The sequence below is a fragment of the Aythya marila genome (assembly GCF_965140915.1).
Source record: "Aythya marila genome assembly, chromosome: 17".
In the NCBI taxonomy this organism is placed as follows: Eukaryota; Metazoa; Chordata; class Aves; order Anseriformes; family Anatidae; genus Aythya; species Aythya marila.
The window spans coordinates 9,461,974-9,485,416 of record NC_139058.1 but is presented as its reverse complement, the minus strand read 5'-3'; the positions used below and the strand labels follow the sequence as shown (position 1 = coordinate 9,485,416).

General features: G+C 56.2%; 5 protein-coding genes across 8 annotated transcripts; 1 reads left to right on the top strand and 4 right to left on the bottom strand.

Moving 5' to 3' along the window:
• Positions 1-4,809: 4,809 nt before the first annotated feature.
• Positions 4,810-7,098, bottom strand: LOC309884993 (vacuolar protein sorting-associated protein 29-like). Its single transcript, XM_082774510.1, has 4 exons — positions 7,073-7,098; positions 6,575-6,763; positions 5,778-6,013; positions 4,810-5,213 (listed from the first exon to the last, which is right to left on the bottom strand). The coding sequence occupies exons 1-4, from the start codon at positions 7,073-7,075 to the stop codon at positions 5,096-5,098; spliced, it is 546 nt and encodes a 181-aa protein (XP_082630636.1). The 5' UTR covers positions 7,076-7,098; the 3' UTR covers positions 4,810-5,095.
• Positions 7,099-7,627: 529 nt separating this feature from the next.
• Positions 7,628-8,619, bottom strand: VPREB3 (V-set pre-B cell surrogate light chain 3). The gene is made up of 2 exons (XM_082774435.1): positions 8,451-8,619; positions 7,628-8,228 (listed from the first exon to the last, which is right to left on the bottom strand). Exons 1-2 carry the CDS (start codon positions 8,497-8,499, stop codon positions 7,900-7,902), a joined length of 378 nt encoding a protein of 125 aa, XP_082630561.1. The 5' UTR covers positions 8,500-8,619; the 3' UTR covers positions 7,628-7,899.
• A 1,251-nt stretch (positions 8,620-9,870) lies between these two features.
• On the bottom strand, positions 9,871-21,534 carry LOC309884842 (uncharacterized protein). 4 transcript variants are annotated; one of them, XM_082774209.1, is made up of 6 exons: positions 21,469-21,534; positions 13,276-13,629; positions 12,586-12,942; positions 11,462-11,536; positions 10,207-10,349; positions 9,871-10,080 (listed from the first exon to the last, which is right to left on the bottom strand). In XM_082774209.1, the coding sequence occupies exons 2-6, from the start codon at positions 13,562-13,564 to the stop codon at positions 10,027-10,029; spliced, it is 918 nt and encodes a 305-aa protein (XP_082630335.1). In that variant the 5' UTR covers positions 13,565-13,629; positions 21,469-21,534; the 3' UTR covers positions 9,871-10,026. The 4 variants fall into 4 exon arrangements, with proteins under 4 accessions (XP_082630335.1, XP_082630334.1, XP_082630333.1 ...); XM_082774208.1 differs by lacking the exon at positions 21,469-21,534 and adding an exon at positions 17,573-19,144; XM_082774207.1 differs by lacking the exon at positions 21,469-21,534 and adding an exon at positions 14,429-14,575.
• On the top strand, positions 17,809-20,989 carry LOC309884940 (uncharacterized protein C22orf15 homolog). Its single transcript, XM_082774427.1, has 5 exons — positions 17,809-17,906; positions 19,014-19,242; positions 19,310-19,785; positions 19,823-19,897; positions 20,357-20,989. Exons 1-5 carry the CDS (start codon positions 17,882-17,884, stop codon positions 20,470-20,472), a joined length of 921 nt encoding a protein of 306 aa, XP_082630553.1. The 5' UTR covers positions 17,809-17,881; the 3' UTR covers positions 20,473-20,989.
• Positions 21,535-21,691: 157 nt separating the features above from the next.
• CHCHD10 (coiled-coil-helix-coiled-coil-helix domain containing 10) lies at positions 21,692-22,967 on the bottom strand. The gene is made up of 4 exons (XM_082773921.1): positions 22,873-22,967; positions 22,608-22,785; positions 22,379-22,532; positions 21,692-21,952 (listed from the first exon to the last, which is right to left on the bottom strand). The coding sequence occupies exons 1-4, from the start codon at positions 22,926-22,928 to the stop codon at positions 21,933-21,935; spliced, it is 408 nt and encodes a 135-aa protein (XP_082630047.1). The 5' UTR covers positions 22,929-22,967; the 3' UTR covers positions 21,692-21,932.
• Between the last annotated feature and the right edge of the window lie 476 nt (positions 22,968-23,443).

Here is a 23,443-nt window from a genome sequence, read left to right as displayed (position 1 = left end):
CCTATGAAGGGCAGCAGGAAAGAAGGGAGACCCCCACACCTGGTGACATGGCCCTGCCGAGCTGAGAGGAAGGGGGAGACTAAACCAACCTCTTTGACATGCAGGATCTCTCTGCCCAGTCAGCATCACCGTGTCATAACCACTACTGCTGTCGTAGCTCCCACAGTAATAGACGGCCTCGTCCTCGGCTTGGACCCCAGTGATGGTTAACGTGTTTGTGGAGCCAGATTTGGAACCAGAGAATCGTGAAGGGATGTCCGAGGGTCTCTTGGTATCATCATAGATCACGGTGACAGGGCCAGTGCCAGGAGTCTTCTGCTGATACCAGCCATAATAGTAACTGCCACAGAAGCTGCCACCCCCGGAGCAGGTGATCTGCACATTGTCTCCCGGGTTCACAGACTTCGAGGCCAGCTGAGTCAGCACTGCCTGGACCAGGGAACCTGGAGAGGGAGAGTAGAGAAAATGGAGCTCAGGGAGTACCCCATACACACAGCCCTCACTGAGAAGCAGCAGAACGGGGCCTCTGAGTCTGCAGGCTCTTACGACACTGAGGGACCGACAGCCCTGAACACTGAGCCCATGGCCAGAGACCCACAGCCTCGCAAGGACACCTCCCAGAACTAGGGATGCTGAATACTACAAACCGTGGAGAAGTGATCGAGCCGTGACCATGTTGGATGAGTAGACCCCAGCCCAGTCCCAGAGATGTCCCCAGGGCACTGGGGCATAAAAGGGAGGAATCTCACAGCTATGGCCATGCAGAGGAGCCAGGAACCTGCCTCAGCCCCACAGCCCTGCTCAGCTCTAAGGCACAAAAGTAGAAAGTCTCCATTTCTAGCTATGGTCTGTCCCTCACTTACACATTGCTCTGTGTCACTATACCAGCACCAGCACTGCTGTCTCAGCCACCACAGTAATAGACGGCCTCATCCTCGGCTTTGACCCCAGTGATGGTTAATGTGGATGTGGAGCCAGATAAGGAACCAGAGAATCGTGAAGGGATGCCCGAGGGTCTCTGGTTGTTGTTACAGATCACGGTGACAGGGCCAGTGCCAGGGGTCTTCTGCTGATACCAGCCATAGTAGCCGTAGCTACTCCCGGAGCAGGTTATCTCCACAGATCCTGCCATGTTCACCGATTTCGAGTCTGGGTGAGTCAGTGCTGCCTGGACCAGGGAACCTGGAGAGGGAGAGGAGAGGTGGGAGAAAACGGAGCTCAGGGAGTACCCCATACACACAGCCCTCACTGAGAAGCAGCGGAATGGGGCCTCTGAGCCTGAGGCTCTTACTACACCGAGGCACTGACAGCCCTGAACACTGAGCCCATGGCCAGAGACCCACAGCCTCGCAAGGACACCTCCCAGAACTAGGGATGCTGAATATCACAAACCGTGGAGAAGTGATCGGGCCGTGACCATGTTGGATGAGTAGACCCTGGGCTGGTCCCAGAGACGTCCCCAGGGCACTGGGGCATAAAAGGGAGGAATCTCACAGCTATGGCCATGCAGAGGAGCCAGGAACCTGCCTCAGCCCCACAGCCCTGCTCAGCTCTAAGGCACAAAAGTAGAAAGTCTCCATTTCTAGCTATGGTCTGTCCCTCACTTACACATTGCTCTGTGTCACTATACCAGCACCAGCACTGCTGTCTCAGCCACCACAGTAATAGACGGCCTCATCCTCGGCTTTGACCCCAGTGATGGTTAATGTGGATGTGGAGCCAGATAAGGAACCAGAGAATCGTGAAGGGATGCCCGAGGGTCTCTTGTTGTTGTCATAGATCACGGTGACAGGGCCAGTGCCAGGGGTCTTCTGCTGGTGCCAACCATAATAATATTTGCCATCACTGCCAGCACTACTCCTGGAGCAGGTGATCTGCACAGTGTCTCCTGGGTTCACGAACTTCGAGGCCAGCTGAGTAATCGCTGCCTGGACCAGGGAACCTGGAGAGAAAGAGGAAAGAGGGGAGAGAACGGGGCTCAGCGAGTGGTCCATATGCACACACCTCACTGTGCAGCTGCGGGACAGGGCCAAGGGCCTTGGAGCACATCCTCATAGCTCTCTGACACCCCGACACCACCATAGCTGCTGTCGTAGCTCCCACAGTAATAGACAGCCTCATCCTCAGCTTGGTCCCCAGTGTTGGTTAATGTGTTCGTGGTGCCAGATGTGGAAGCAGAGAATCGAGAAGGGATGCCCGAGGGTCTGTAGGTGTTGCTATAGATCACAGTGACAGGGGCACTGCCAAGGGTCTTCTGCTGGTACCAGCCATACCAATAGTTGCCACTACCATCAGCGCTAGCGCCGGAGCAGGTGATCTGCACAGTGTCTCCCAGGTTCACTGTCTTTGAGGCCAGCTGAGTCAGCTCTGCCTGGACCAGGGAACCTGGAGAGGGGAGAAAACGGGGCTCAGCAAGTGCCACACAGAGGACAGTACCAGTCGTAGTAGTCGTAGTCACATGGACTTGTCACAGTCCCATGGACTTGGAAAGGGAACACCAGCACTGGAAGAGGCCCTTCATATTTAGCTTTGGTCTGTTTCTCACTTCCACATCTCCCTGTGTCACTTAACCAGGAGCACTTGGCTGGTGTGCCTTGTTCCTGTCCCTAAAACAGGCACGGATTTATATTGTTCCCAGTCAAACTGCCTGCTCCCGTTGGTGCCTCTCTTGCTACTGCTTCCAGCTCTCCTTGCAGTGGCCCTGGGACTCTGTCTGTTGTTTGTGTGTGGGGCTGTGGGTCCCTGGGTGGGAAGAAGATGTTTTGGCACTGAGACCACCCCCGTCCTGCTACTACATGGTGAGGGCTGTGCATGTGGGGCACTCGCTGAGCCCCGTTTTCTCCCATCTCTCTTCTCCCTCTCCAGGTTCCCTGGTCCAGGCAGCGCTGACTCAGCCGGCCTCGAAGACTGCAAATCCAGGAGACACCGTGCAGATCACCTGCTCTGGGAGCAGCTACAACTACTATGGCTGGTACCAGCAGAAGACCCTTGGCAGTGCTCCTGTCACCGTGATCTATGACGACACCAGGAGACCTTCGGGCATCCCTTCACGATTCTCTGGTTCCACAAACACGTTAACCATCCCTGGGGTCCAAGCTAAGGACAAGGCTGTCTATTACTGCAGGAGCTCCGACAGCACTGGTGGTGTTTCAGTGATGCAGGGAGATGCAGTCCAGAAGCTGTTGCTGGCCTCCAGTTATCCTACTCCACTTTTCCTGAGTGACCACTTCGGCAGATGAAGTCATAACCTTCAGCAGTTCTTATGGACATTTTGGGAGAGGATTGTCAAGTGATAGAAGTACCTGTCTATGTGTCTGTTACAGGACAGGGAATGGTGCTGATGGAAAGAACAATGTGCTGATGCATGTAGAGCCTGAGTATGATACAGACGGCATGGAATAATGGGTGGGGGTTGTGCTGGGTCTGCCTGGGATCAAGTTAGCTCTCCCTGCAGCGGCCCATACAGTGCTGTACCCTGCACGTGTCACTAGAACACCACTGCTGTGACAGTGGTGCTGTGTCTGGTGCTGAGGGGTGCTGGCACAGCATCAGGACTGCCCCCAGCTCCCCGGGGGTGGACAGGAGTTGGGAAAGGGACATCACCAGGCAGCAGACCCAAATCAACCAAAGGGATATGGCACACCATACGAGGTCACACTCAGGGAAAGGAGAGGAGGGCTCTCATTACAAAGCCATCTGTCTTCCTAAACAACCACTGCACATATCATGGTCCTGCATGTGGCTCAGCATCACTTGGTGATGCGAGTGAGAGAATAACTTTTCCTCTTTCTGTGCTTCCACATGGCCTTCGATGTTTTTTTCCCCTTTCTTCCTTTGCTTTTAACTATACCCTCCATAGCTCAAGCTGTGAGCTTTTCCTTTTTTCCTTCCAGTATACTTTCTTCCTCCCCTTTCCTTCTGAGGAGGGGGAGTAAGAGCACGGTTGTGGTCGAGTTCAGCTGCCCAGTGAGGTAAAAGCATCCCAGAGGTACAGACCAGAGTGAAAAATGGAGGCTTTCTGCCCTTCTCCCCAACAGAAGAGGAAGGTTTCTGTCTCCACAGGTGGCCATGGCTGTGAGTGTCTTCCCTGTTCTACTTCGCTGTGTGGGAGGCGATCCTGGGGACAGGACTTTCACCATCCCCGTCCCCTCCATGGCATACCACTGCGCTACCCCCAGCCCTGCCACCCATTGATGCTGGCAGCCCAGTCCTTCTGCTACTGCTAGAGCTGCCTCTGTGCTGGGCTCTGACGCTCCACTGTGGCCGTGGCTGCAGTCCCTGCTCCTCAGATGGTGGCGATCCCCATCCCACTGCAGCACGGTGAGGGCTGTGCATGTGGGGCACTCACTGAGCCCTGTTTTCCTCCCCCCCCTCCTCTCTAGGTTCCCTGATATGGGCAACACTTACTCAGCCAGCCTCAAAGTTGGTGAATCCAGGAGACATTGTGCAGATCACCTGCTCCAGGAGTAGCGGTGGCTATGGCTGGTACCAGCAGAAGACCCCTGGCAGTGCTCCTGTCACCGTGATCTATGGCAACACCAACAGCCCCATGCTGCAGCAGCACCTCCTGCCCACTACAGGCCTCACACAGGCACCAGGAGGAGACTGCAGGGCCATCAGAGCTGTTACCGGTCCTCAGGCAGCTCCAGACACCGCAGAAAGGTTTCATGGCATTGCTCAGGAAGCAAACAGCAGCTCTCTTTCAGGCCCCAGAGAGGCCCCTCAGACTCAGCTCCTGCCCCCGTTCTCAGTTAAGGAATAATAAGAAGGACCATGTCACATGAAAATATAGGTTTATTCTATGCTTATCTTACATATGTTCAGTCCCAGCTACCACCACCATTGCTATGTCTCCAGGCCAGGAGCACAGCACCTGCTTCTTGGACACATGTTTTTGATAAACTCATCAAGTTTCTTCTGCTTCAAGCTTCCACCACGAACCAAGACTAAGCTTTACGAGCTCCCAGTCACTGATACAGCCCATTTACAGCTGAACATGCTGCTGCAACAGCACCCCCCCGTGGCCTGTCCCCATTTAAACTGGGAAGAGCAGGACGGAGGCAGCAAGAAGCTAGCAAGCAGGTTTAACGATGTATCAGTATTTCTTGAACTCAATCCTTTCCACTTTCACGTCATCCTCAATTAGTTGGTAGACATAGGTCACAACCGTGGAAGCCTGGATATCCATCAGTACAAACGAAGGGATAATGTTCCTGGAATGAAAACATACTTTGTCAGTCACCTGGATTAGCTTATAATTCTTGTTATTAAGCTATTTTGTGTGAATGTGTTCTAAAACAATTGATTGCAAAGGGCTGCAGGGATCAGGGTACTAACACAGCTCAGAGGCACTGGCAGCAGCAGCTCAAACAGAGCTGCAATTCCCAAGAACAGCCCTCAAGATTGGGTGTCCCAGCTGCCGCGTGGCTCAGACCCTGTGCCTCAAAAGGCCTCATTTCCTACAAGAGGTCAGCACGCAGCTCCTGGAAGGCACCAGAAGGCAGGACAACTCCAAGAAGCTGCAGCAGCTCACCCCTCTGGTGCTGGCTGATTCCTGAGCCTGCAAACACGCCAGTGCTAGGCCATCAGGCCCAGTTCATGAACTAAAAGTCTCGTTAACAGGGGGAATGTCAGGCTGCATTCTCTAGGAAGAGAAGAGATGACCTGCATGTCACAGCTGCTCAGCACTGCTCTGCAACATGGGGGCTCAACACACATATTTGGGGTAACATGCGTGAGCTGTGCTACACCAGGCAGTTCAAGCTCATTTCACTCACGTTTCTAAAGCACTGTAGGCTCCCGTAGCTGATCCTGGGTTGATGTAGAACTTATTTTCATGTTCAAATGCTTCAAATTTGTGCGTGTGTCCTGAGATGAGGATGTCCACATCCAGCTGCCTCTGTAGCAGTGCCAGGCTGGCCAAATCACCCCAGGGAATAACCTGATGTCCATGAATCAACCCAATTCTGAACTGCCCGACAGTTACAACCTTCTGTTCAGGATAATTCAGACTCTGAGAAGGAGAAACACAAGGGTTAGAGATCAGCCAAAGAGCCCTCACCAACACCGTGCAGGCTCATGCGATCCAAGACACAAACCCACCCGTCAGCAGCCAAGCTCCTGGTGCCTCCCTCTGTCTGTGTACACACCTGGGGATGCCTGCACCATTCGCCAGCAAAGAGCAACTGCAGAGCAAAGAACTGGGATCTCGTGCCCAACAGGAACTGCATGGGCATCAGGACCTTCAGGGCTACTCAGCAGTAAGGAAACACGCACACGTCCCCCATGCCTGTGACTCCCAAGTAAGCTGCAGTGGCTTCACAACAGTCACAAGCAGACTTGTACAGGCCTTTGTACAAATTAAGTGCCTGTTTTACCACTGCACACTACGTCCTCCCTTGTTGCAAATGCAATGAGAAACATCTAGAAAGGTATTTCATTTTTTTCAGTCTTTCCTATGCCAGCACCTCACCTCTCAGTGATTGCTAACACTGAAGGACCTCCCAGGCTCCACTGAGACAACCACAGCATGCAGGACAGTGAACAGGTGAATTAAGAGCAGTAAGAACATTACCTCAGAGTCCCCCCTAACAACGTGAATGTCCCCAGCCAAAGTTCTGAGGTAGTCATAGCTCTCCTTGGTGCAGAGGTTTCCCGTGCACAAGATATGTTGGATTTTTCCTGGAACCAGCAGGTTCTTGAACTTCACAGGCAGACCGCTGCATCGGTGCGGGATGTGAAGGTCCCCGAGTACTAACACCAGCTTCACACACAGGAAAGAGAGAGTTTTAAGCCACGTTACAAAGCCAGTTAGCAGCTCCGGGACGCTTGCTAATTCCAGCAACCTTTACAGGCCCGGGATCAGCCCCTCAGTGCCCGAGGGGCCGGCAGGGCAGGCCCACGCTACTTCCCCCGCGCAGCACGGCGGGCTCCAGGCTCTCGCTCCCCGGCGGAGGGAATTCACCACCCAGCAACAGCGGGGGCGCAGCGAGCACCGCGGAAAGCCGAGCCTCGGGGCCCGGAGCCACCGCCGCAGCCCCGCGGTGGGAGGCGATGCGGGGCCGCCGCTCACCATCGTGCTGCGCCGTAGAGCTCCGCCCGCCCCGTTACCCCGACGCGGACTGCGGTAACCAGGAAGTACCGTGCCTCCTTTTCCCCTCCCACAAGCCAATGGCAGCGCCCGCTCCGCCCCACGTGACGCATGCCACGCCCCCTAGCGCCCCCTCCCCGAGGGGGGGTGTGCGGCTGTGCTGCGCATGCGCGCTGGTGCTGTCCTTGCTGCGAGCGGGACCTTCAGGAGTTGTGCCCTCCCCCCCAAGCATCCCCCCCGTTTTCCCATAGCTTTTTTACGTAATCTGCGAAAATTTAACGGAAAAACGCCTCGTCCCCCCCTGCGTGCCTATGCTCGTATGGAGCGCCCAGCGGCGCCCGTGACGCCCCGCGCCCCCTGTCCCCCCCCTCAGGAGGCGGGGGAGCGCTGGGGGGCGCCACAAAATGGCGGCGGGGGGCACGGGGGGCGCCACAAAATGGCGGCGGGGGGCCCGGGGGGCGCCATAAAATGGCGGCGGGGGGCGGCACGATGGCGGCGCAGGGCAGGGCGCACAGACACGAAGCCATCAGCGCGGTAGTGGGGGAGCGAACATTTTTATTGCCTTGATCAAACTGCAGCCCCTGCCGGCCACCAGCCCAGGCACCCCGCGGCACGGCCCCGCGCTCCCACCGCCGCTGGGAAGCGGGAGAGCAGGGCTGTGAGGGGAAGGGAGGGGAGGAAGGTGAGGAAGGTGAGGGAGGGAGGGAGGCAGGCGACTGCGGCACTGTGCCAGAGGAGGTCTGTGCCCCTTCCCTCCAGCCCTGCATCGCATCACGGCGCGTGGGGCAAGCCAGTTTCACTCCCCGCTGCTACAGCCAGCTGTTGGTGGAGGACAGCGAGCAGTAATATCTGCCGTTGTCTTCCTCCTGGGCGTCCATGATGGAGAGGATGCAGGCGTTGCGGGCAAGGTCTTTGGTAGCGAAGAAGCGGTCGGGAATCCTGGCGGGTCTGTGGTTGTCATACTCCGAGTTGTAGTAGAGCAGGTACCGGAGGGCCTGCCCTGGGCGCTGCTGGTACCAGGTGATGCCGAAGTCGGTGATGTTGTACTGGGGGCTGAGGGTGCAGGACAGCCGGGCGGTCTGCCCAGGCAGCACCAACACGGTGGTCGGCTGGGTCAGCACCTGCTGAGCCTGGCAGGCTGCACGTACCGGGAATGTGGTTACTGATGGAGAGCCGTGCCCCACCGCCCCCAGCCCCAAAACATTCTCCTGCCCTCTTCGGGTGTCCCCACTGCCCAGCCCTGCTCGTTGCACCATGCAGCTTTAGATCAAACCTCCCAGCTCAGCTGAACATCGCCCGTACACACCTCAGTCCTGCCCACCTTCCCCAGCATCAGCTAGCACAGCCACCCTGCCCTTACCTGTCCCTGCTATCCCCACCAGCAGCAGGATCACGAAGCCCAGGGCCATGGCAAGGAGTAGGATGGGGAGCAAAGGAAGGGAGGCTGTTTTGGAGACAGGCTGTGGTACTGCACAAGCCCGGGCTGCTGTGCTGCTGGTGCTGGTGAGGTGTATGTAAATGACACAGGGGGCTGGGGGACTTCAGCTGCCCGTGTCACTCCATTTGCTGCAACTGGTCTTCAGCAAGGGGCCTTGAATCAGTGGGGCGAGAGCCAAGCATCAACACCTTTGCCTCCAGGCACAGCTTGCACGTCAGCCTGCTCCACTGCCTTTGGTACTGGGGTACAGCGTGGGGACACCACCAAAAACAAGTTGACCATCTAGAAGGCATTTACTGAGGGACACAGTGCAGGGGGCTGTGGCTGCAGCACAGGTGGTGTCTGGTGAGGAAGGACTGCAGACCGGTAAAGCAAAGAGCTGCCAGAATCAGTGGGTGTGAAGGCCCTTCTGTCTGTAACGCCACCACATGGCACGCACAGCTCTGCAGCCCAGCTCCCAAAGCATCTCTAAGCCCAAGATTTTTGTGAGCATTTGGGCATGCTCTGTGTTTGAGGGAAAATGGAGCCACGAGGTCCGGGACAGGGTCCTGCCTCGTTAGACCATCCCAATGCTGCATCTCTGGTCCCAAAGACTGAGAACTATAGCCCGCCAGCAAGACGGATGTTCGCTCTGCTTCGACACGCTGCAGTAGTCTCAACAAGGGCTCACGTGCCCAACGGCTCAGCTATTTTTTGTCTTCTCTATCAGCTGGTCTATCAAAAGCAAATACTTCCTCCTACGCAACCTGGACCAATTTACTGTGACGCAGCCTCCCCGGGGAGCAGTGAGAGCAAAATGAGAGCAAAAGGTGGTGGCTGAGGCTCCTCAAAGCCACCATAATGACATCGCCTGGGAGTGGGCTGCATGCTCGCAGCACAGGAGGCAGCAAGGTTTCAGTTGTGCCTGGTGGGACTGCATGGCCCCTTGTGTCTGGGCTATGGCACGCAGCTGCCGTGGTCGTACAACCCCACAAGGAGGCTGAAACGCACTGGCCCTGCTGCTCAGGGCTGGGCAGGGATTTGCTGTCTGTGCTTCCCCTGAGGCTGTGCAGTGTTGGAGCACTTTATTGATAGGACAGCGACAGGAACAGAGACATCAGCACCTCTCTCCTGCCCTGGGTTAGAGGAGTCCCCATGCAGGCCTTGCTTCACCCTGCAGAGCTGCCAGGCTTTTCCTCCATGGGAGGAGGATGTGGCTGTGCCTGGTGGGTAGCATCAGCCGCAGAGGATGGTACAAGGGTTGGGCTGAGCCAGGCTGGACACAGAGCAGCTGAAAGCCAGCTCCACAAGCAGCCAGAACAGCCAGGTGGAGCAGAGACTGAATGTACACAGTCTGTCCTCGAGAGGCTTTAATTGAATACAAAAAACAACCATCAAGGGAGAGAAGGCTTTGCTAGGGACCTTTGCATGATACGCAGTGGAGGGGAACTATTCACAGTGCCATGAGTACAGGGAGCCCAGCACAGCTCCCTGCATCCCACTGGGCCTTCCCGGACTGTCATCGTTGTCCCTGGTCCCCTGCAGCAGTGTTCCTTCCCGGGAAAGTGAGGAGCTGTGAACAAAAAACAGCCTCAGTTACCACCCAGCAGCCCCATCCCTGGCCCCAGGGCTCCGTCACCAACCCCTGCACTGCTGCAGGAGCCAGCAGTGGCTGGGCTCTACCCAGCACCCCACTCACGCTGTACTCTGCTGTGCTGCCAGCGCTGGCACTGACAGCTTCCCCGCCTGCGGGCTGCCTCGTGCCATCCTCTGCGGGCCTGTGGCAGGGATCCGAAGCATCCTGCACGGTGCGCTGCCTCCTCAGCTTCATGTGGTGCTTGTCTGAAGCAGAGCAGAGGGGACACAGATCTGCTGGAGCAGCCCCCGCTGAAATAGCACGGCTCTAACACAGTCTCCCTGCTCACAGACCAGGACTGGTCACTAGCAGAAGGATTTTACTGGCGGATTTACCTCAATATAATGTGCTGCTGTGCACCTCCTTGCAGCCCAAAGGCTGTACCCCGTATCACACCAACTGCTGAAAGACACAGCAGTCTTCTACCTAGTACTCTACCAGGCCATGGAGGAGCTTTCGCCCTCCTGTCACGCTCCTCCTCGTGACAGCAGGGGAGAGCAGCGGCCTGATGCAGTGCCACCCATGCCAGTCCCAGCTGCTCCCAGTGCCCCACGCTTGGCCGAGCCCACAAGGGATGCAGCGAGGTGTCAGCAGAAGACACAGCACAGGGCAGGTGAGGGCCTGGCCATGTTGCTGGAGAGTCAGAGTCCTCACAGCAACGCAGGATACAGCTCAGACCACTGCTGTGATAAGGCCTGAGGTGATGTCTGGGTGTCTTGGTTTCAGTTAGGACAGAGTTAATTTTCTTCCTAATAGCTGGTAGAATGCTATGTTTTGGCTTAGGATGAGAAGAGTGCTGATGACACCCCGATGTTTTAATTGTTGCAGAGCAGTGCTTATACCAAGCTAAGGATGTCTCAGCTTCTTCTTGCACTGTCCTGCCAGAGGGCAGGCTGGGGGTGCAGCAGGAGCTGGGAAGGGACAGACCGAGGACAGCTGACCCAAACTGGTCAAAGGGGTATTCCATACCATCTGGGGTCATGCTGAACAATAGATAGGGGTGGCTAGCCAGGGTGGGGGGCCAGACTGCTTGGGGTTTGGCTGGGCATCGGTCAGTGGGTGGTGAGCAATTGCATTGTGCATCACTAGTTTGTACACATTATTAGTAGTAGTACTATTATAATCATTAATGTTATTATCATTTTCCTGTCTTAATAAACTGTCTTTATCTCAACTCACGGGCTTCACTTTCACATTTCTCTCCCCCATCCCAGACAGGGAGGGGGGAGGGTGAGCGAACAGCTGTGTGGTGTTTAGCTGCCAGCCGGGTTAAACCATGACACTGGCTGAAGCCGTGTTCCTTCCCAGTATTACTTACACACAAAGTACGAGCACAGAGCCATGACGGCAAACACAACACTCCCCAAAACAACCAGCAGGACAGCCGAGGAGCCTAGAAAGGAGAACACAGCCTTGTACTCCTAGTTCATATTGTCATGTACACTGGGACGCACAAACATGCTAGCGGGTTGGTGGTTTCAGTGAAAACGTGGAAGGCTCCGACCTCTGCAGCTGGGGGCCGTGGGTAAGACATTGAGGAAAAGCTGTGAAAAAAGGCTAAGAGCAGTGAGGAGGCCCATCATGGGCATGATCAAACACAGGGTGCCTGCCCCTGGTGTGAGGATGAGGGAACGGGAACACAAGAACCAGCACAAATTGTAAGAGCTTCTCCTCAAATATGAATCACATCTTTTTGGCACCAAATCAGCAGGGACACGGCATGTCCTACACTTCAGAACAGGGGCCTGCTTCATCCTCGCATCTGGTATTTCCCAGTTGAGTCATGGTGAGTCCAAATTACTGCATAATTGCAACTAACTGTGTTCTGCATTAATTGGCCGGGCTGCAAACACAGCAAACAATTCTGCTGGGATTTGTTACTGAGTTACCCTGGATAAAGGTACTTGTACACATTAAATAAATGCATTAAAAATCCATGTCATCATTAGGTAGAGATGAAAATTGGTTCCTGAACCTTGAACCATCAAGACAACCAGTACCTTTTCCAGATAACCCCCTGCAGCAAGGGGCACGTAACCCGTGTCTCTTCACAGATGACATTCTGTGGTTTTTGTTATCACTTTAAATTTATCCGTGCATCTCACTTTCATGTTCTGTGACCCTGCAAAGCATTACCATTGCAGCACAACAGCAGCTCACACTCTGGGCAGCCCGCCCTCTCAGCCCGTTGCAGGTAGGAGCGTGCTGCAGACACAGCTCCAGCTGCTGCCTGCCTGCACTCCCCACACTCTGCAGGACAGCGCAAGGCAAACGAGAGGCACCCCGCACGTTGGGATGTGTCCCAGCTGAGGAGTGTCACACGCACCCTGTCATCAAGCCCCGAGCAGATCTAGCCCGTGGGTTAGACTGACTGTGAAATACAAAGCTTTAGCAGAGCAGAAGGATTTCACTTGCCCACAAGGTCCCAGAAAACAAGCTCACCTTGCACAGCGAGGTGGGTTCTCGTCCCTCTCTGCCAGCCTGAAAGCTCTCCCACGCCCTCACACTGGTACCAGCCGCTGTCCTTCTCTTCCAGCCCAGTAATGTTGAGATGGCTCCAGTGATTTTCGATGTCAAATACGCTCTGGAAACGACTTCCAGTGCTGCCGCTGTTGTTCTGGAAACTGGACGTGAGGTGCCACGCCACGAGTCGGGGGGGGCTCTGGTCTTGCTCGTGCAGCCAAAAGAGGTAGGTGAAGCTGCCGGGCAGCTTGGCAGGGAAGTCACAGTCCAAGGTGACTTCACCTCCTTGAGGCACAGAGAAGCTGAGGCCCCCAGAGGCTGCCCACGGCTGCTGACCTACAAAGAAGAGAGGTTCACATGGGTGGTCATGTCAGAGCTGCTTTGATGCCTGCATACCGCCAGCTCGGGAAAAGCACCGTTCCCACAAAAGTTGTTGGCGCTGCACAAACCAGTGGGAACGTAAAACAGAGCTCTGTAAGGCCAGGTGCTGCAATGCAAACCATTCTCCCTTTCCCACCACAGGGGCAGGTCCCTTGCCTGAGCTCTGTCCAACACTTCCCAAAGGCCTGGGGAAGCCACTTGATGACAAGAGAGGGCTACGCTTGCTCAGGGATGCGCAGGTGGAATGCTGGAGGGAAAGAAAGGGGAAAGCAGGAGAGACGAACTCACCTCTAACGAGCAGGTGAGTCACCATTTCGGTCGGGTTGCTGCTCCCTATCTTCACATAGCAGAGGTAAGCGCCAGTGTCATTCATAAGCACCTCTGAGATGTTGAGAAAGCTCACGCTCCTTGCAAAATCCACAGTGCCGCTGAAGTGACCTTCGCTGCGATGCACACAGGAGGCATTGGGCCGCGCAAACCTAAACTGCAGGATCCTTCTCGAGATGTTCCTATGGCTCCAGATGAACTCATGGAAGGAATCACCGCTGTCGTTGTGCTTGCGGAAGGGACACTCCATCACCACAGGCTCCCCTTCGGTCACGAGAACCACTTGACTCTGAGGATGTCCAAGAGTCCCCGCACCTGAAAGCGAGAGTTGGAGGAGAGCCCCGACTCCTGCTCCCAGGCAAGGAGCAGGCTCACTGGCTCCATCCTGCACCACTGCGCTGCCTTCAGGTATTGAGCACAGAGCAAACGCCCCAGGCGAGGGCCCAACAGCTACCCCACCACTTCCATCTCTTTGGGGGGCACAAGGATGCCGCAACCAACTTCTCCCTCCCTAAACCTGTCCCTAGCTCCAGACAGAGCCGCAGGAAGCCTGGGGTCATCTGCATGCCCAGTAAACCCTAAAGCCATGGGAGACCCAGTTACTGCAGCTGGCGCATCCCCACTCAGAGACAGCCCAGAGCTCTGCCAGGAACAGCTTCCTACCCAGTGCCAGGCGGGCTGCCTAGACAACAGCAACCCTGCAGAAGAAAAGATCTCATCAACTGAAATACGCGATGGGGAAGTGGCAGCGAAGGTTTCACCCCAGCAACTGTCAAAACCTAGCAGGCTTATTATTTTTGGTTATCAGCACATTATATCTTGATCAACAAACGGATGCACACAGGTTCATCGGATGCACCATGCCTCTGAGCTAGTATTTCTGGCTCCAATTCAGCACCCAGACACTTTTGCAGAAGACATCGGGAGCTGTTTGATCGCTTCCCTCAATTTCAAGGGTCTCTAAGGAGGCCCAGCGTGACTGGGGACAACAAGCAGCGTGAGGGAGTAAGGCTTCCCAAGCACACCCACCCAAAAAACTTCAAACCAGGGCGGGGCTGAGGCGGTTCAGTCCCAGTGCCTCCCAGCAGGGCAAGGGGACAGAGCAGGCACTTACCCCGGGGCAGGAGCAGCAGCAGCAGGAGGGCGAGGGCGAGGGCGAGCGCCATGCCCAGCCCGGGCGCACTCCAGCAGCCAAGACAGGAGGAGGCCTGTGAGCAGCACCCGGCCTGCAACCTCGCAGGGAGGAGCTGCCCGCATGCTATGCGCAGAACGGTGTAAACAGCTCCGCCAACAGCCCTCAGCATGGGCTGTCCCTCAGCGTGGCTTTATCCCACCAGGTCACGTCTGTTTGGGACCAAGCCCAGGACATGGGGAGGCTGCAGGCGCCCGTCATGCTGGGGTCTGCTTCAAGGCAATGGCACAGGGTCGCCCCGAGCCTCTCGGCTGCCCAAGGCAGCCCCCCAGGTCTGGCCCCTGCTGTGCTCGGAGGCAGGAGAGAAGCCCACCTGCTGGAGGACACAGCCCCTATGGGGCAGGGGGCAAAGTGCTCTCCGTGCCTTCCCACCAAGCTGCCCTGGCGTGAGGATGAGCCCCTGGGGCAGGGCAGAGCGTGAACACCCAGGCTGGGGTGAAGGGGCAACTTCCTCCACATAAGAATCACTTTTAATCACAGGAACATGCTCTCCATGCCCGTTCCGCTTGCTCCAGGCACTCTCCCGACCCACACTGGGCTCTATCACCACCGTGAGAGCAGAAATACCAAGCAGAGGTACACAAACTCTCCCAGTGCCTTGGAACACAGCCCCCCTGCTGTGGTCATCTCTTGGCTCAGATGTGAGAGCTAGAGAGAGCTGTGAAACCACACCACAGCACCTGTGAGGGAAACATGGGTTCTCCACAGCCCAGAGCTGTATGCTGCAGCACAGCTAGCCCTCAAAGGTGTCAGATCTGGAAACCAGGGTCAGAGGACAACAAGCTGCATTTAGGCAGGCCCTGCAGTGAGAGCTGCAGCACAACTGGCCCCAGTTCTGAGAGGCTGCTGGGAACCAGACTTCTGCTCTGCTCTGTGGTTTCACAGCTTCTCAGGAGAGGAATCAGAAGAGCAGTGCTGTGAGCACATCTCTGCCCACACATGCCCTGCTGCATCAAGCACAGCCATAGGGCCTTTTCTCCATGCGAGGAGGTTTGGAGAGAGGAGATTTGTCCACAGAGCTGTGAGTACAGGCTACGCAGCACAGCTCTCTGCAGATCAGCCCTTGTGCCTCAGCATCTGTACTAGCTCCCACCATTCAGGTCCTCAGGACAGGATTTCACCTGTGGGTCTTGGCACCTCTCCAAGAAAAGGGAATGCTGCTACAGGGGATGATGTTACAATGCCCTGTAAGCAGTGCTGAACACCTGCACAGCAACATATGGGTGCTAAGCAGCTGCTACACAAGCAACGCAGAGTGCTTTGGTGGCACAGAGGGGCAGGACAGCAACTGCCTGGGCAAAGCACAAGAGCAAATGTGAACACAGCCCCCTGCTCCCCCCGTACAGCCTATTCCCTCCTGCTGGTTGTGCTTATTGAACAAAAACTCACCCAAATAAGCAGGTTTCATCCCACGCTTGATATGTCAGTGACCAAGATATCGCTATCTCTGTCAGGCCAGGGCAAAACCCAGAGCAGGACTCCTGCTGCACCGCCCTGCGCTCATTGCTGTGCCCTACAGCTTCCTCCCTGCTCTGCCAGGCAGCAATAGCTGCTGCAGTCAGCTCATCCCATCCCACTGCTCCCACTGCCTGGTGGGCCAGGGCAGGATGAGAACAGGCAGGGTAATCGGGGAGGTGCTGCTGGTGACATCCGACCACCTCAGAGAGTAGCCCACAGCCACCCTCACATCGATGCCAGGCACAGCCATGCAGGCACAATCTTGTTATAAATGAAGTCTCAACTCAATCTGAATTTAGTAATATTTATACTTATAAAAAGGTATAAAAGGCAAGTAAACAGCACTGGGTGTGCAGGGAGTCTACGCTCCACCAACATGCACACACGAACATCAAACATTTCTAAAAACAGAACATCACTTTTACATACTAAACCCAAGTATGCCTATACATTTGTACAATCAGAAGAGGTAACAAACAATCCTTTAAGTTCCATGACTTAACAGTCTCCATTGTCCATTCCTTTTGAACAATATGTCTTGCTTTAAGCTGTCAAGCAACTCGGTCTTCAGGCCTTCTGTATCCCGTTCTTCCCGGATCGAAGAAAAGCATGTCCATCCATCTCCTTTTCAAGGCCAGTAAGCCTGGGTCAAAAGGCACATCCAGGTCAGCAGGGGGCGTAACAGCAAAGGCCTGCGATGGCTGTAGCAGCAGAGGGGCCCATGGCATAGCAGTCGGATCAATAAAGGAGCCCGCAGCTCCCTCACTGTCTGGCAAACCACACGTTTGTGATTGTGGCTCCACACGGCTCTTTAAGGCCTCAGAGACTGCTTGCCAGGTGCCGAGCGATCCCACTGCAACCTTGTCATTTCTAGTTGCAGAGTCCCACACCTTGACCTCAGTTTGGTCCCATATTTCAGGATCATTAACTGTCCGATTGTTAATAACGAGAATAAGCTGTAAGGTTTCCAGGACAGTCTTTGTTCCTAAGGATGTATGATTCGCCATGATGTGCAGTTGCTGACCAGCAAGGGGCAGTTGTGTGCTGGCTCCGCTTCTCTCAGCTCAAGCTTCTTCCCAGCCCCGGTGTGCCCATTTCCAGTGACTTTCTGTACGAGCTTCTCTGAGCAGTTTGCTGAGTTTGGCCAAACCTATCTTCATAAGGCAAAGTGTCTGTTCCCATCCTGGTCTCCGTTCTGCTAGCCTGTTCCTTTTCATTCCTTCTTTCTGCTTCTTTATTGATGACATTAACTTCATCACATCGCATTGCCTTTTTTTTTTTTTTTTTTTTTATCTTGAGGGCAGGCTCCCCTCTTATACCCTTCTCTCCACAGCAGTTCTTTTCAAAACAACTTCTCATTGGTCAAACAACTTTGAATATAACAACAGCAAACACCCAGAAACTTCCATGCCTTAACGGCTGGAGAACAAGAAACCAGAGACTGCATGGAGTCTCCTGAATCACCCTTCTTTGTTCCCTCTAAACTTTTATATTCCTGATGGCCTCATCGTTAAGAGTCTAATGTTATCTCAACCACAGGGCTTTCCAACCCCTATGGCCACATTCCCAAATCTCCCCCTTCTTTAATAATATCAACCATTTTCTCACCACTCCATAGGTAACAGTCTGGCACTCAGCGGGGCTGCAGGGCAAACAAGGGGCAGGAATCAGCAGCACAGTGAAGAGACAGATTCAGAGCAGCCTCCTGAAAGGCCGTTAACCAAGCCCTGCTCTACCCCTCCTCTCCCAGCGCCCAGCCACAGGCAGCTCAGGAATCTGCAGGGGCCGTTCCCCGTTGCTGGGAAATCTGCTCCTGAAACCACCACAGTGTTGGCTGGAAACGCTGCCCCTCCTCTTGGCGCACAACACCGCAGCACTTTGTCACCCCGCTGCCTGCAGCCCCTGCCAGGAAGCACGATGTTCGTCACGGTGAGATACGGAGGTACGTGGGGAGAGCACCGGCTTCAAAGCAGCTCTCGGTGCCAGGCGGTGGCCCCATGCGGAGGGAGGGATGTGGCACCTTGACGCACAGCAGCACCCCGTGGCCAGGGAACAGGGCAGCAGAGCTCTACCAGAGCACATCAGCACGCTCTGCTCCAGCTATTTACTTTAAAAAGTTACGTGATGGAGATATTTAATCCCTACATGCTGGCTCACAGAGGAAAACCATGTCAGCAGAGCTCGGTTACCCACAGGAAGGGAGGCCAGGCGAGGGGTGGGTTACTGGGCTGCAGCCAGCACCACCTGCTGGGTAGAACTCCCTCCAGGTTGTCCTTGCTGCGTGTTCCCAGCCTTGCAGCTCTGAGGAAATCGCTGGAGGGGGCTTTGCTTGCCTAGACAGAAGCAGGAAGTCACCAGGCAATGACGGCTGCCAGCAGTTCCTCTGCTCCCCGCTTTGTGGGAAGGGTTCCCCTTGCTCTAACTCCAGAGCTTGGCTTCGGAGTGCAATATCCACAGCAGGGAATGAGGGAACAGGCAGACTCTGTCCTGGCCTTGCCCCCACTTGGCTAGGAGCCTTCACCTGACCCCAAACACTCGGTGCTGCAGCTGCCAGACACACTTGGTCCTACACCTTTGCTCCCTCTGCTATTTCAATTGGCTCCCCAGCTCTGGCTGCTGACGTTTGTCAGCCCTGGGGATTTCTCCATCGTGACACACTCGGTGAGAGTTCATGGCCAAAACGTCCCCCAATGACTCAGCTGAGATGCCCGGCTCCTTTCCCTCGTGACCTGGACAAGTTCATGGAAGGGGAATGTCAGGGCCAGGGCTTGTGGATTTTTCCTGCTCCTGTTTAAGGAACCTAAGTTAAAGGACAGATGCTTCACCAAGCAGAACAACTTTCCCCAAATCAGAATGCTCATCCCAGCCACTAGTGTGGTGCATTCCCAGCACAGCAGACACAGCCCCTAACACTACAGGCTCAAAGCCCTGCTCAGAGGCCACGCAGGGCCCCCCGCTTTGCTGCCTGTGACAGCACCCCCTTGGATGTCAGCGGGGCCCCCGGATCTAGGGTGACCTCGCTTACCCACCTCTCACTCCCTGCCTGCAGCCAACTGCCAGGAGCTGGTGAACCTGCAGAGCCGCGTGCTGGTCCTCACCGCCCACCTGAGGAGGAAGTGTCAGTGCGGGACAGGAGGTACCGAGCGCTCGCGAGCAGCCACCGCCCCGGGACAGACCCCTAGAGAAGCAGCATTGGGTACCAAAAGGGTTGTGTGGGAGTTGCAGCCCATCCCAAAAACGCAGGGGAGGCAAACCTCCTCCCCTGCAGACCCCAACACGTTCTCTTCATAGCGTAACTTGCCAAGTTAACACCTCTAAGACTGTACCAGCTTGTGCAGGTTGAAGGGGCATGTGGCATCTTCACATCTCTTCCCCTCCAGACTGCATCGACCTCGTGGATGAAGCAGGGGCCCTGATGAACCTGAGCAAAGTGGAGAATCCTGCAGCTGAGTATGCCAGTAAATACCTACGGGAAAGGCAGCGCTACATCCTCGTCAGGGTCATCAGTAAGTTCCTCAGCAAGGCACCACAGCTCAGCCTCCGGGCCAGGACAGGTCTGCTGCAGGGGTGGGCAGCACTGCAGGAACTGCTCCACACACCAGTGGCACCTTGTCACAGCCTACAAACAAGACTGTGCCATTGGACAGGGTCTGCCCAGCAGTTGTCTGGACAGCACACAGTAGCTGTCAGGAGAAAGACAAGCCAGCTCACAAAAACACTAGAGCTGTATCCTGAGACTGAGGTAGCAGCTCTGGAGGAGGAGCTTCTCACAACAGAGCCACCTGCCCCAATTCCAAGTCTTGATCCCAGTTTTCAGCCAAGATAGGGACTGACCCACTTTTCCCATTCTGCTGCTAGGAGAACAAAGCACTGAAGCTACCTGCTATGAATCCTTACTGGAGAACCTGGGGAAACACCACCCTGACCTCGCAGGTAAGAGTCAGGCACCCAAGGTGTCTCCAGAGCAGCTGAGGGTGCAGGCCTGACTCCCTTTGTACACCATCCAGGGGACAGAGCTCCTCCACATCACCATGCCCCCTCAGAGCACAGCTTTGGGGCTGGTACTGCTGTGGCAGCATTATTGTCACCTGTGGGTATCCCCAGGTGAAATCAGGGACAAGCAGCAGGCAGAGCTGCTCTGCAGAGCCCCTCCTGGCTGTCACAACGGCAGCACCACTGCCCGCCCTCCCCACACCAAGCTGTACAGGGCACAGCCCCACAGCTGGGAGGGGTGTGGGGCAAGGAGTCAGCTCCTGGGGACAGGCAGGGAGGGACAACACGAACTGGGGGGACTCAGATGCCCACCTCCCAGCTCAGCATCTCCTCACTTAACGCACCAGCGGGCAGCTGACACAGCAGGAAAGCACCCAACTCTTGGGGATTGCTCCACAGATCGGCTGCAGAAGCTCTCGGCCAACACCCCGATGAGAGAGCAGTGGAGGAAAGGCCCCTTGCAGAGGAGGGCTCAGCCCAAGAAGAGCTCAGAGCCGAAGAGCACCCCCAGATGAGGAAAGGGCCTGATGGGAACAAGCACAAGTGCAGTGACCACTGCCAGGACTCACCATGGTGCTGCCTGAGCCCCCAGCCCCACCAGGACCCCCACTCTCTTCAGATGTTCTACAACTAAAGCTGCACTGGCAGCAGACAGCACCCTGGCCAGGCACAAGCAGCTGCCTCCTGCTTCAAGGTGTCATTCACATTCCCACACCACCACCTGCAGTGAGCAGCAAGGAACCACACCTCCTGCCTCAGCCCACTAGGTAAGCCTGCCCTGAACACCACCACACCAGCAGGGGCCTCCTAGGGGCTCACATCCCCTGCAGTCAGCAGGAAAAGTCGCTCAAGGGATAGCCAGGGTGTCAGCTGCAGAACCATTGCTGGAACTTGCCAGGATGGGTCAGAAGACAGCACACACTCACTGCAGGTATGCTTGATAACCTTCCCTAATAGCCTATCCATGCAGACCAAATGTTTAATTTGGTGTGTGCTGAAGGCAGCAAGGTGAGACTTCCTTACAGTGGTTCCTCCCTGCTCACACTGGAGCAGCTCAGCACACAACAGCGCTTGGCCATGAGTCTCTGGCACCTTTCTAACATGGCCACCGCTCAGGAGAGCACAAGGCACCCCAGCTAGGGACAGGCACAGCTCAGAACACCAAAATTCCATCAAGCATTTAGGTTTTGACATTTGAAAGGAACAGGACCTTCAAGAGCAGCCCCTAAGATCTGCTGCCAAGCAGGGTCTCCTGAGAAGAGCCCACAGGCAGCCATAACGAGGCTGATCTGCCATAATGGCAGAAATAGAAAGCAGCCCTGAGCTTCACCTTCAGCTGGTGACCTTGGGAACATTGCATAACTCCCTAAGGAAGATCAGCTGGCTGTATCCGAGTCATGCAGACAGACAGGTCACGCTTTCCTAGCTCCTGGGTCAGAACAGCTCTTCAGGAAGAGATTATCAATGCAAGAAGAATGTTACTGAAAATACTGTCGGATATCTCAGATTACCTCTCTCCAGCCCCTGCTCTGGCTGGAGTGCTGACACTCCGGTCTCAGCTCAGTTGTGGATCTGCTTTTGCCAAGCCACGCAGGCACAGTTCTTGCTGCTGGGCTGCACCTCCTGCTTGCAGAAATACACAAAGACATGCCTGGCCCTGAAAGGGGATCATATGGGTAATATTTGGGTAGCTTAATTCACGCTCAAGTATTAAATAAAGAAAAAGCACAGGTGATAGTTCCAAATAAGCTTCTTTATTTCTCTGTAGTAAATACAGCACTATCTGAACTCCAGAATCATAAATCCAACCATTCCTTTACTTCCCTACTACTCCAGAAGTAAGTTACCCCTAGAAGACTCCGATCTGGTCAGCCTGTTCCCTCCAGCACATCACCTGTCCATCCTTCCTTCCACTCCTTGCAGGCATCAGGGCTCTACACCAGGCTCTTCTTCTCCATACAAGTGGGCAGATTCCTCACAGGAGAGAGGAAACACCTGCATGGGATAAAATAAGGTCAGCATTAGGTGCACATTCCAGCAGCTGCAGTTAAATAAAAACTCTCCTACTTAAGGTGATCACCTTAAGACTAAGACATAAGGACTGAAATCTGCTATTAACAGGTGCAGCAGGAACTAGGAAAGCAAGTGGTGAAAGCAGCAGGCTTCTCAGGGCAGCAAAAAGGAAGCTCTGTGGAATTATCTACAATCCTGTCACCTTTACAGACACAGCCAGGGCCACTTCTCCTGCCCTTTCCGGTTCCCTTCGGCATTCCAGGTGACACAAGAGGCACTCACACGGGCAGAACCACTTCCTACGTGCAGCCTTACAGGGCACGGCTCGCTCAGCAGCCTGTTTGCACAGCCTTTAACCCCTCTGGTGTTCTCCCAGCCGCAGCTCCCTCCCCCCTCGCCCCCACTCACCGTTACTGTACTTGCACTGCTTCAGCGCCTCGTTGAAGCCCTCGCACAAGGTCAGGTCCCTCTGGGTGGTGGCGCACTCCAGGAACTGCTTCACCTCGTAGTGGCAGGGCCCGAAGGGCGGCTGCTGCTGGTACGGGGGCTGCTGCCGGGGCTCCTGCGGGCGGGGACGGGGTCAGGGGCGCGGCCGGGGCCCCTCGGCACAGCCCCGCAAGGACATTCAGGCTCCTACCTGCGCCGGGGCCGCCTTGCTGGGCTCGGAGGAGCCGCCGAAGGCTCCGGTGAGGGCGCTGCCCACGACGTGCCCCACGGCGGAGCCCACGGCCACGCCGGCCGCCGTGCTGGCCATCTGCGCCATCAGCCCGGGCTGCGCCGGCTGCGCCGCCGGCACCGGGGCGGCCGGGGCCGGGCTGCGGGAGAGGAGAGGAGCGGGTCAGGGAGGGCGGGGGGCGGCGGCGGAGCCCCGCCGGGACCCCCCGGGCCCCCCCCGCCCGTACCTGGCCGGTGCCGGTGCCGCCGCGGGCCGGGCCGCGCTCCTCCCGCCGCGCGCCATCGCCTCACAACGCCCCGCGCCTGCCCCGCGCGCCGCTTTAAAAGGCGGCCCCGCCGCCACGTGACGCCGCGCGCATGCGCGCCCGCCGCTCCCGAAGCCGCGCCCGCCCTCGCCCTGCTGAGGGCAGGAGGGGCTGCCCTGCCACACGGGGGGGGGCGGCCCCGTGCCCGCGCGCGCTCGGGGCCGCCAGGGGGCGCGCGGGGCCGCGCCTCAGCTGAGGGCACGGCGGGATCAGGGGGAGCAGCCGCCTGTTACACTCGGCGTTTGCCTTTCCCCCACTAACAAACGGGAGATACGTTTTGCCAGACTGGCAAAATGCCCGTGACGAGCCCCGGGGTGGCAGCAGCTGCCCCTGTGCCCCCTCCGAGCCCCAGTCCCCGGGGGAAGGGCGTTCACAGCTCCTGCAGCCAGCCCGTTCACAGCTCCTGCAAGGCACAGCCGCCCCAGCAGAGGGGGACAGGAGCTGAGGAAAAAAAAAAGGGGAGGAGGGGAGAAAAGGACAAACTCAGAGAGCA